The sequence below is a fragment of the Lonchura striata genome, chromosome 5 (genome assembly GCF_046129695.1).
Source record: "Lonchura striata isolate bLonStr1 chromosome 5, bLonStr1.mat, whole genome shotgun sequence".
Lineage (NCBI taxonomy): Eukaryota > Metazoa > Chordata > Aves > Passeriformes > Estrildidae > Lonchura > Lonchura striata.
The window spans coordinates 65,891,233-65,903,898 of NC_134607.1; the positions used below are offsets into that span (position 1 = coordinate 65,891,233).

Consider the following 12,666-nt stretch of genomic DNA (forward strand, 5'->3'; position numbering starts at 1 on the left):
CTTCAGTTGACTCATTTAATATCTGAAAACTTTGCATGTAAGTTCAGGGCTTCCTTTAACAGGATGCTCAAATACACAGGAATCCAGTCTGTTCAGGCAAGTGTAAATTTATATCAGTTCTCACCAGTCCTAAACTGAAAACACATCACTTCCTCATTGTCCCTCTGCTGGAGTCCTTACAGTCCTAGAAAATTTGGTTACAAGCCAGGAATTAAGAGGTTGCAGTCTTAAAGCAAATTCTAGTGCTACAACTAATTTTGACAGGCTAATTTTTTTTTTAAAAATGACAACAACGAGAGAAAAACTAAATTTAATTTATTTTATCAAAAACTATAGGAAGACAGCAATACTAGAGACGACACAGTATGAAAAGAAAATGTTCCTGAGCTTACAAACTGCATCTTCTAATACAGTTCCTAAAACATACATTAAAAATAAACAAAAGATTGACTTATCTTGGAGATTAAATAAATAGACAGTAACTTTTCCTACAGGTGATCTTGCAGCTTTAGTTTTGCTACAAAAAAATAAAACCAAGAAAAAAAGAACAGCTGGAGGGCAGGCCGCAGGTTACCAGCCCCCAAGAAGTGCATACACACAACTGAATTGGTGACCATGACAATGCCAACAGACCACAAAGCAAAATAAAGACAGAAGGTGGGCTGGTTTAGCTTCCCTAAGAAATTTGAAACAGCTATTTTTCCATTTTCAGTTTGGCAATTTTCTGCGAAACTCATAAAAACAGTCAAAGGAGTTTTAAAAGTGACACAGTGTCCCATTAAGCTAATTCACTGACTGCCATCCAAATACACTGTGATTATGTAAATATAAAATACTGTTCAAGGCTCTTATGTTGGAAACTGGATTCATGGGTTTCCTTCAAATAAATACAAAATACTGCTACCTCCCAGAACATAAATTAACGGTTCTTTATTTATGGCAGAAGATAACACACATATCCTTAACAAACAGCAGCTTTATTCCAGTGCTGGTAATAACATTCTCTGCCTCTGGAAAAGGCAGACACCGCACTCCAGTACAACTGCCCCAACTGTTACCTTCTAAAATGCAGCTAATTGCAATAGTTAAATCAAAGTGGGCATGGGGAGAGACAGAGCCTGGGGGTGCCCCCAGCACAGGCGAGGCTGGAGTAAGGAATCCATCTCTTGCCTTCATCCTGCAGGGACAGTGCAGGCTGCAGTGGATTAAGGAGCTGGAGACTGCAGATTCCATGCACGTGGAATGCACTGCTAATTTGAGCTACATGCAAGAGAAAGCACTAATGACTCCAAACTATGCAAAATCATCTAGAGTTTGCTGACATTAAAGCTCCACATTCCACTTAAAACTTTAAATTAAAAAAACCCAAACATTAGAGATATGGCGTGATAACTTACAAGATTCAGCATTTATCAACTGTGGATATAGGTGAGCCTGATCACATCAAATACTTTTAAATCTAAGCAAACTTCCTCCTATGAATTAAGCAATATAAAGTCTCTATTTCAATGTGTATCTCTGTATTGTAGATTACAAAACTCACGCAGTATTTCCAGCAGCCCATGCTCTTCACCAAAAGTGTAAAACTGATTTTGGCTAGTAGCATATATAGTGTCATTTGCTACCAAAGAGCTGTATCTTCAGTACAAATGCAACTGTGCTTCTTAAGAGACAACCTTGAAATCCTCTTTTTGAAGTGCTAATAATTAACATGGAATTTAAGGCATTTTCTAACAAATTAAGTAAACAGTTACATGCTAGGTACTTGACTTCATTCACCTGAGCCAACAGCTGCACACCTTATAAAGGTAACTAGCTGACTTACAGTACATAGCCAGCATCCAGCTATGGAGCATCCATTTATGGAGCAACATTATTCTGCTTGACCCTGTCAACATTTACATGACTGGTAAGCAATATGCAAGTTTTACAAGCTCTGAATCCATGAGAAAAAGGCATGTGGATCATTCCTAGAGCATGGACCTTGGCTGTCACTCCACTCATCACCCACCTCAACTGCTCTTCAGTGGTTCTGAAGCCAAGCAAAACTTAGCGTATGTTATGAATAGATTGAGACAATTTTAAGATGACCAGGAAAAAAAAAAAGATGACTAAAGCAGCTGAAGAACAGCACATTTCTCAGCCTTTACATTCAAGAACATCTTACAAATGTCTACAGCAAATGGGTATACTCACCCCTAGTCTAACTTCACTGAAGTTAACATTTTTGCAACCAGAAAATACAGGCCTAGTATCTTAGAAGTCTGTCACTAGGTAAAAAAGACACAGTATGTGAAAATTGAACCAAAACCATCTGTGAATATACATCAATCCCAGGGCTCTTTTGCACCTAACAGATAACAAAGCATATCTCCACAATGCACTGACTTTGTTAGACAATGGGCTCCTCTCTTTAACCTTTTGCTATCCATTTCCAAACTGTAGCCAGCAACTTGTTTCAGCCATGACTGCCAAATTTATGCAATGAAAACAAACAGCAAATGTTACTTCTGACAATTCCATATTTATAAATTCTCTGTGGAACTGCAGTCCTCCTATAGAATCCTAACAAAATCGGAGCATAACAACTGAAAACATTCTACATAACATCAGGAAGAAGTTCAGATTTTACACTTGGGATCTGTTAATACCAATTACAGAGTCACAGAATCAATTAGGCTGAAAAAGGCTTTTGAGATCAAGTCCAACCTATGACTGAACACCATCTTGTCAACCAGACCATGGCACTGAGTGCCACATCCACTTTTTAAACACCTTCAGGATGCTCCTATCTGAGCAGTCCATTCCAGTGTCCAATCACCCCTTCTGAGAAGAAATTTTTCCTAATATCCAACCTAACCACCCCCTCCAGCACACCTTGAGTCTATGTCTTCTTGTCCTATTGCTGGATCCCTGGGAGACTGACCCTCACCAGGCTACCCTCCTGTCAGGGAGTTGTAGAGAGAGATAAGTGTTGCAGATGATAGATAGATATGATTGTTCATAAATAATACAGCTAGGATGAGAACAGTTCTCCCAGCTAGCCGGATGTCACTCCTGCCCTTGGATGAGTCCTGGAGTGAAATGGACTGTTCTATCCCACCCCCCAAAAGAAGTATGGCTCATCCCACACTTCTGTACCTTCCCCTAAAACATCAATGTCTGTAACCCCATTGGCCCATGCCTTATCCCAACCCACCTAGGAGCCCCTGATAAGGGGGCTCCGAGGGGCCACACGCCCTCTTGGAACTTCTTCCCCCTCTTAGAACCTCTCCCCCCCTCCTGGAACCTCCTCCCCTCCTGGGGCTTCCCCTCTCCTAAACCCTCCTTTTGTCTCTCCCCTCCGCCACCCTCTCAGGGCCCGCCACGTGCTACACCTGGCAGCACGAGGCACAGCCCTCCTGCACCCCCAATAAACCTCTTTCCCCAAGAGCAAACTTGGGGAAAATTGGCTCAGAAGGCCAATTATCCTGAGGACAGAACAACTGTCTTGATGTTGAAAACTGAGGCAAAGAAGGTGTTAAGTACCTCAGCCTTGTCCTCATCTTTGGTAACCATATTCCCTCACCGTGTCCAACAATAAATGGAGTTTTTCCTTGCCCCTCCTTTTGCTGTTAATGTATTTATAAAAACATTTTTTATTATCCTTTAAAGAAGTGGCCAGATTAAGTTTTAATTGAGTTTGGCCTCTCTAATTTTCTTTCTGAAATTACTTTCTTTGCATGGAGTTCCATGGACATTTTACAATTTGCACTCCTGTGAACCTTTATTTACACTGACTCTCCTTAATCCCTCACCCTGGTGCCATAAATGTTATTGCCAAGATCTTCAAGCTTTTCTTTATATAACAAAAAAGCAAAAAAACTGTCAACTAAGATTTAGAATTCAAATCAAATGCTTTCTGACTTCTCAAGGTATAGAAAACATGTAGCTTGAAGCTGAGTCATGGGAGGTTTAGCTTGGACATTAGAAAAAGGTTCTTTCACCCAGAGGGTGGCTGGGCACTGAACAGGCTCCCCAGGGCAGTGGTCACAGCACCGAGCCTGGCGGAGTTCAAGAAGTGTAATGCTCTCAGGCACAGGGTGTGACTCTTGGGGTGTACTGTGTAGGACTAAGAGTTGGACATGATGACCCTTGAGGGTCCCTTCCAATCCAGTTTATTCTATGATTCTAGGAATATTCAAATCAAGGTACATTTTAGAGTTTTCTTTGCATACATTTTACGGCTTCCTAAACAACTGTTCTAGAAAAATTAATTTTTCATCCCCATTAGCAGTTCAGTATTGGCATGAAACACTACAATCTCTTTCTTTGGCCAATGCCATTTCAATTACAAACACAATACCTTGTTTTCACCATCCTTATTTACATTAGCTGTAAGAATACTTGAATATAGGTGTGAAAGAAGAGTCTTCTTAAAACACATTAAAAAAAGAACAAAATATTTGTGACTTTGGATACCCAAACTCAGTTGAGATAACCTCTGCAACACATGGCTCCACATTTACAGACAGTTCTGATGCTCTTTTTGGATGGGGTAAGACCTTCAGCAGAGTCTGAAGTCAGATCTATTGAACCTGCAACACAGAAGAACACAAGTAAGGAAGTTCTAGAAGACAGACCAAGATTATGCCCAGTATTCAAACAGCTTCTAAAGGCCTTCTAACAGCCCTGTTCAAAGAGCTGTGTGTGAATCAGTAGAATCACTCAGATTCTATTGACACCCTTGTTACAGCTACTTGTACAACACCTGGCATACACATCAGAATCCAAAACTGAGACTCAACCTTTGTACCCACCCAGGTATCCACAAGGATCAGCTGACAGTGCAGCTGACCTTCAATACCAGTGTCACAGAGAGAAAGAAGAGTTTTAAGATTCAAGATCAATTTGGCAGTGTGGTGTTTTAAGCCCCGATGGCAATGAAACATCACACAGACACTCGCTCCCTTGCACCCTGGCAGAGCAGGAAAGAAAACCAAAAGTAAAACTTGTAGGCTGAGATAATAGTTTAACAATTGAACTAATAAACAGTTTAATAATTGAAATAGTAAAATATTGTAATAATTATGATATTCTGATTATGCTGATGATTATAATTATCAGTAGTAGTAAAAGAAAAAAAACAAACAAACATGAGTGATGCACAAACAATTGCTTACCTTTGGCTCACTGATTCCCAGAGGCCATCCCTGAACTCTGATCAGCCCCTTCTGGGTATCTCCCCAGTTTTGACCTTAGGCATGACATTCTCTGGCATGGAATATCTCTTTGACTAATTCATCTGTCTAAGCTTCCTGCTAGATTTTTTTTACATTTTTTTGAGTATCTCCTCACTGGTAAAGCATGATACACAAAAAAGTTCTTGACCTAAGAAAACATCAGTGAATTATCAACACTATTCTCATACTGAGTCTAAAACACAGCACTGTTCCAGCTACTGAGAAGAAATTAACCCTATCCAGCTGAAACAGCTGTTCCATAGGACCTACATCCACAGCTGAGGCCTACAGGATACCAGAACTCCAACCTATGGGCATGCTGCTGAGCTGTTACAACCGCCTTAGCATCTACCTTAGTAACTATCACTAACAGACTATCTAGAAAGTAGTTTACCTGAAATGCTGATTTTATGATTTGAATAAAGAAAAGCTTTATTTAAGGACAGCCTTTGAGCATTCCTGGGACAAAGCTTCAAAATCATTTGCTTTACCAGACAATCCACCCACAATCCCTGATGTGCTACGAGCATTGAGGGAAGCAGTGCACTAGAGATGCAGACAAAAGCTTCTGGGTGTGCTCCTCTCTGCACTACACATCATGAGCAATGACTGTTCTGAAAGCCAGAGTTATGTTATTAAAAGCTGTGCCTGAGCTGAAATGCTACCATCATTCAGGCTGCAATAAAACCCACCAGCACCCCAAAACTTCCACAAGAACCATGTTAAAATGTGCAGACCTTTCATCTGATAGTCAAAGGTTAGCTCTTCTCCAGCCTTGATGGTTCGGGTAGAGAACAGCGCTATTCGAGGAAGACGCAAGTCGAGGTTATCAATAAACACATTGAAGACTTGAAGATTTGGATCACACTGTAAGCAAAAATTAATGCAGTTTCTGTTTAGAAAAAATAACATTTAATAACATTTAATATCACTGAGGTGTTTAAGTAAACCAAGGTCCGCAAAGAAAGAATGGGTTCTTGTCTCAGTGACAGAAGTATGCAATTAAATTATCTTCTGAAATCAACAAACTGAAATAATGTTCCATGAGAACATTCTTAGCTCAGATTCAAGTCCTTTCAGGAAGGCAACATTTGCACAATGTGCAGACTACACTAATACACAACAGCCTATTAAAAAATGGCACCTTCAAAGGTGACAGCAAAAATGCTAAAAAAATAATTACAGCTAGTATTCAGAGGCTAGGATGTACCAATAAAACCCATACAAAGAATTAAAGTTGAAAGAAAACTAAAAACAACCTAGTGTTTCAAGCCCCACAAACTCACTAGTCTGTAGTGATGTTTAAGCATTTCTTCCAGGCCAGAGATATTATCCTCATACAATGCATGAATTTCTACTGCAAACTGCAAACCTGTTTGGATTCTGAATTCCCATGGTCTGGCTGCTAGGAGGAGGGTGAACGTCACTAAGTTGGAACTAGAAACCACTTCCTCATTTTCTCTGGATTAAGTGTCAAAAGTCAGTAGACCCTGAGATTGTTAAATTCTGAATGCTTTTTTGTTGTTTAACAGTGAAATATATCACACATTAAAGAATCAGAAGTGAAGTTACAGACATCTAAATTTACACTGAAGACAGAATACTTTACTTCCACTTGCAAAAGTGAAGAGCAACTGTCTGTATCTAAAATTCTTCTTTATACTTTTCCCTGGCAAGCTTGCATGATATACAAGTATCACAATCTCAAAAACCTGAAGAGATGAATTTTCTGTATTTGTAGAACACTAACTGCACACCTCACAAACACTGAATTAGTAATAAATAATAACTTTTAGTTTAGGAATCCTTACAAAGGCAGCTCAACCTTCTTTCTTTAGGTACTTCAGTTGAACTTCAACAAAACCCTACAAAAACTGCTTGTTAAAATTTACTTTTGAGTTCTCTTACAAGTTTAGATTAGGAGGAAAAATTATATTTCTCTGCTGTAGATACCTAAGAAAGCATAGGAAATTTCTCTTTTTCCTCTACCAAGTTTGCAGGATGAAATTCAAAGTAACACTCCATCCTGCCCAGCTACAAAATAACACATCAATTCCTGTCATCTCTGACTCCTGGCTAATTTCATTAAGGACCTGTCACGTGTTAGGTATTTCAGGTACTCAGAAAAACCACACTCAAACCAGCCCTATTGTGGTTGTCTAGAACCAGCTGATTCAGTGAAAACTCCAGTCCTACAGGATGTCCACTTCAGGCAGCATCTCCCCTCAGATTTTGGTAGGCAGTCTCAATCCAAGTAAGGCCCAGTATTCTGTTCTATTTATTACATCATCTGATTAACTGGACTATGCTGGTATGAAGCAAACTACTCCAGAAAAACTGTGAATACAGTAAGGAAATGTTTACAGTAGAAGAAATTTCTAGCACAATTAGGATAATTCTCCAAATTATTAGTATTCAAAACAAAGTCTTACACTGTGGTTCACAAAGTGGGACACATTTCCATATCGAGCTGCATCTACTGTAAATTCATCTGAGTCATAGTCCAAATCAAACAAGTACGTATTTCCCTGGTTGTCATAGAACTGGCCTCGTCTCTCTGCTTCCTCACTTGTAATCACCTAAAAAAAAAAGGAAAAAAGAAACCTGCATCATACTATTAATTATTACAAATCAAAACAAACATCACAATCAAGTTAGAAAAAAAGTTAGAAAAATACTCAGCAAAAACAATAACATAATAAGTTTTCAATGTTGAAATAGCATTCTATCTAATGAATGAAGAATACATATGAGTACATACAGCTGAACTAATTATTTTTGATTGAGGCTTCTCTGAATGCAATTTGTCTACAGCTGATGCACAGCACTACCTTGTCTCTGGGGAAAAAAAAACATATCAGCACCCTCTACTAATAATTTTGGTGATGACAATCCAATCAACTGTTTTTACCTGTAGTGTCTCTCTATACACACTTTTTCCATTAGATCCAGAAAGCCTCGTTTACTTCACATAAAACCAAGATTCAACCTTTTCCCTTTGCAGAGGTGATCAACATGTATCAGACTTTAAAACCCAGCCACATTTACAGCCTGATATTCATTTCCTCTCTTCCCAGAAGCAACTCTTCCTCTATTTTTGACTGCAATGAAAGACCCTATTCACTGCAGCTCAGACGCATCACAAAGCTCAATCTATTCCATTAGGTGAGTGTGTCACTATCGACAGATGAAACAGCTTAAACAACTTCATCTGCAGCCTGTCACATGAAACACATTCTGTTGTGCAGATTCAGCAAAGAAATCACAATTTGGCATCAAGAGAGATACAAAATGTAATGGAATTGGACAACAAATCCCTCTAAAATCTGACAGATGAGATTTAAGAACTCAGCAGTAGATATTAAGTAGATTCAGGTGAACACTCTTTCCTTTAAGCAACAAAATTACATAATCACCTTTCGGTGCATGGAGTGTATGACCTTTTGTATATTTAAAGGAAATGGATGAGCATGAGAAGAAGCTTTCAGGCAGGAAGCATGGAGGAAATCTACTTAAGATCATAAACATTGTACAAAGGGACAGAAGGAAACACTTTGAGTCCACATAGGAGCAAGGCAGATTTGTGGTAGAAACGCAACACACTGTAAGAGAGGCTGCCAGGAACTGCTGGTGTGAAGAGACCTAGAACAAAGCAGAGGCTGAAACACATAAACAATGGCAATACAAAATCTCAAGAGGAACTCAAGGTCTGTATTTTATAACATAAAAGTTCTCTATGAAATAGCATGAGATTGAATAAGCAGATGTCTATACTATGAGTGCTACTCTTGCTGTTAATCATAAGCAATAAATATGCTTGGAATTACTGCCTTAGAAGTGCAGATAAAACAGAAAAGGGACGGAAAGTCCAAGCAGGGAGTTTCAAAACAACTATGCTTTGGGAATGGCAAAAACTACAAAAAATATGATCAGGGAAGAATGAAGAATATGACTGCCATGAAAGAAATTAAGGGCTTGCCTTTAGAAATACTATTAGGGCATGCATCCAAAATAATTCTTTAGTACCATATGAGATAAATATTCTCTTTTGATCTTTTACAACTGCTCTGGAATGAAAGAATGTTCTAGACAACAGATTTTTGCTGTCAACTTGAATGTTCCTTTTTATCTCCACTCAAAAGCAGACTGATCTATTATATAGTAGAATTGCAGAGCATCCTGAATTGGAAAAGTCCCACAAGGATCACCAAATCCTGGCCCTGCCCAGGACATCCCCAGGAACCACACCATGTGCCTTAGAGTATTGTCCAAACACGCCATGAACTCTGTCAGGCTTCTTGCCATGATCACCTCCCTGGCCAGCCTGTTCCAGTGTCTGTCACCCTCTGGGTGAAGAAGCCATGAAGAGTGAAAACTGAGAGAAAGCTCATTAAAATTTTATCTAACATTTCCTTGATTGTATGTAATTCACCTCTACGAGATAAATACATACCTACCTCTCCAACATACTCCATCACAAAACTGTTGGTTTTAATTTTCTGGAGAGTTTTTACTCCCCAGCCACGGCCGTTGTTGGTTCTGAAGATGCAGAGTGAATATGGGGTCCCTTTCTGCACAATCCTATTCAGGCAGTCAGGCCCACACCTACAATATGAATTGCACTCATAGATGGGCAAGCCAGGCTGGATTTTCAATTTCTTATGTTTATTGTAAGCCAAAATAAACCCAGCCTCCTTTGGACAGCACTTCTCAGCAGGGCAGTCAGCACACTCGCAGCCAGTTGTTATTCCATTGAGCACATTTATTCCTGGAGCAGGTTTATACTCATTGATGTAGTAGAAGTCTAAAGGAGGGCCTTCAAGATCTACAGTGTTTTCTACCAGAATCATTGCTTTGTGATTCTTTTTCCTGTTGAGTTCTTCTTTCCACCTCTGCAGAGCTATTCTTTGTTTGGCCTTCTTTACAATATAATCTGCAATTGCAGGTTTCAAAGTTTTAACATGCTTTCTCAGTTTCATTGCTTTGCCTCCCCTCCCCCGAGACAAGTATTCATTTCTGTCTCTAATAAAGTTCTGAATAAGCAGAGGACAGTTCAGATGTTTCCGAGGTTCCCAAGTATTTGAAGATTCTGGCCATCCTTTCCATTTCACAAGATAGAATGCTTTGCCCTTGAAATACAGAAACAGATACAGATTTAGCCAGAGTTCATGTAGCTGAAATTCAGCATCACAGAACAACACAGACAAACACAAGAGCTCTGGACTTAAGGATCAGCACACAGGGCAGAAGGCCTTGATGTCCCCATAAAAATTACAACTGGGGAGAAAGAGAAAAGTCAGGTTGTGGGCAAATTAACTTGTAGCACAACTTTGCATACTTTACAAATAGTCTCTGAGGGAAAAGAAATCAAAAGTTGGAATGAATTCTGCTAACAGCATACCTGGAGGAAGAGGAGGCTAGTTTGTCATGGCAAGTGGTAAGTTACACTAAGTCGCTGTATGACTCATATGCCCAAGAAGAATGCATCATATCACATAAAGAACAAAAAAAAAGTAAAATGTAGCAAAAAAAAGTATAAAACCCACTATTGGTCATGTCAACCATCCTCCTAGAACACTAATTAGTTTGACAAGTGTAATACTGTATTTACAATGAAGCAGCATATATTTTGCACTTATTTAAAAAGGACAAATAACTGTAACAAGAACAAATCCTGAGACTGAATTTCACAGGAGTCAATTTGCAGCACATGGCCCTAATCCTCCATCAAACAGACGAAAAGAATTAAGAGAGAAATACACATAGTTATCTGCAAATAAAGGAGAGGCATCATAATTCATACTGAGCTACCACCCTAAAGCATCAGCAACCAGATACACAAAGGTGAAACATTTCATATTCTAAATGTTTGTAATTTCAGGAAAAGATCTTCCTTCCACATACTAAAAGTAGCAGCTTAACCACTTTCTGTTTACAGTTTAAAGTTTAAAATATACTTAATCTGATGCCAGCAAAAGCTTTGTCCTCACTGTCTGCTGCTTTTTATTATGAGCAAAATTATCTTTGGCTTGCTTCCAAATTTCAGCTGAAAGAGTGATCAAATTGGTCTGTGTTTCTCTTACCTCTTCTACCTTGTAGTCACACAAATATTCCACCTCATAACTCTTTAGATTCCTGTTGGTGATTCCAATGGATTTACATGTGAGATTTTCCTTCCTACATAATTCTTGGAGGGTCTCAAGTGAAGCTAGACATGGCACATACCAGGCTACAATAAGAAAATTGGTAAAGAATCCTATTTAATGTCTCAGCTAAATTGAAATCATCATCTCATCCCAGAGTCCCCACATTACCATTGTGTCAGTAGTCCATTGAGTCTCTTGTACAACTGCAGCGTCTCCAACTCAACCCTTCTCTAACGGGCCAAGTTAAACACGTTAATGATTCCCTCCCTGCACCTTTATTCTGTACAGTACGTACGCGCCTAAAGAACAACAAATATTTTGGAGGGCAGAGACTTCCACAGGTGAAAGATACACTAAAAGCACCAGCAATTTTTCTACAATTACAGCATCGCACAACCGAATTCCGGCAAGCAGGAAACCTCCATTCTTTAACAAGACCGCCAAATTTCTGTAGTCAAGCGCAGCTGAGTACTTGCGATGCAACCATGGTGACTGGACGAAGAGATAGAGACCCACAGCCCTCATCCGGAAGGATCGCGAGTGCCCGGCCAGCCAGGCGGATTTAGGGGGACGAGAAGCTCCGCAGGGCGCCCGGGAAGCACCGGACGAAGGGGCTGGAACGCAGCGCGGCGCCGCGGGCCGTGCCTCCTCCCCCCGGGGCATCCCGCCCGGCCGCGCCGCAGCTCCCGGCTCGGGAGGCGGCGGCGGTGCCTTCCCCGCGGCCGCGCCGGGATCCGGCGCCTCTCCCTGCGTCCCACTCTCGGTTCCAGCTTTCCCCAGGCACCTCGCGCCCTCCTCCCACAGCTCCCCTGGGGCAGCGGGCAGGATTCTCAGGGAAGCGGGCAGGACCCCCCAGCCTTTCCCTTCCCGCCCGCCGGGGGTCTGCGGGCAGGGGCGGTGGGAACGGTCCTGACAGAGCCGGGTGACAGGGACCGGTAGCGGCTCCCATTGCCGAAAGCGAGCGGGAGCTTCCCTACCCGTCCTCCCCCCGTCCGTCCCGGCCCCCCAGCGCCGGGCAGGCAGCAGAGCCCGGTCCCCAGCGCGCTCGCCGCTCACCTCCTCGCCAGCCCTCCATCTTGGGGGGGCGGTGGCGCTCGCGCAGCGCCGGCTCCGCCCCCCGCCGGAAGGGCGCGGGGCGCGCGCGGCGGCCCGGGCGTGCGCGCGGCTCCGCCCGCTCTCCCCTTTCCCGCCTCTGCCGTGAGGGGCCCGGCGGGGCGGAGCCGGGAGAGCGGGAGCGGGGCGGATTTAAAACCATTTTGCTTTTGTTCTTCAGAGCTCCGCACTGCCTGCGACAGGCG

At 41.5% G+C, this 12,666-nt stretch overlaps 1 protein-coding gene across 1 annotated transcript; it reads right to left on the reverse strand.

Annotated features, from left to right (window-relative positions):
* Window position 1: 1 nt before the first annotated feature.
* On the reverse strand, window positions 2-12,471 carry SUV39H2 (SUV39H2 histone lysine methyltransferase). Its single transcript, XM_021531061.2, has 6 exons — window positions 12,425-12,471; window positions 11,306-11,451; window positions 9,680-10,351; window positions 7,655-7,801; window positions 5,960-6,089; window positions 2-4,577 (listed from the first exon to the last, which is right to left on the reverse strand). Exons 1-6 carry the CDS (start codon window positions 12,441-12,443, stop codon window positions 4,468-4,470), a joined length of 1,224 nt encoding a protein of 407 aa, XP_021386736.1. The 5' UTR covers window positions 12,444-12,471; the 3' UTR covers window positions 2-4,467.
* Between the last annotated feature and the right edge of the window lie 195 nt (window positions 12,472-12,666).

What these genes read in the sequence shown, in the direction of transcription:
- SUV39H2 (XM_021531061.2), bottom strand. An exon ending in GTGACTACAAGGTAGAAGAG is followed by an intron (nt 10,352 to 11,305) that starts GTAAGAGAAACA and finishes CTGTATTTCAAG; the next exon opens with GGCAAAGCATTCTATCTTGT. An exon ending in CCCACTTTGTGAACCACAGT is followed by an intron (nt 6,090 to 7,654) that starts GTAAGACTTTGT and finishes TTTTGCTTACAG; the next exon opens with TGTGATCCAAATCTTCAAGT.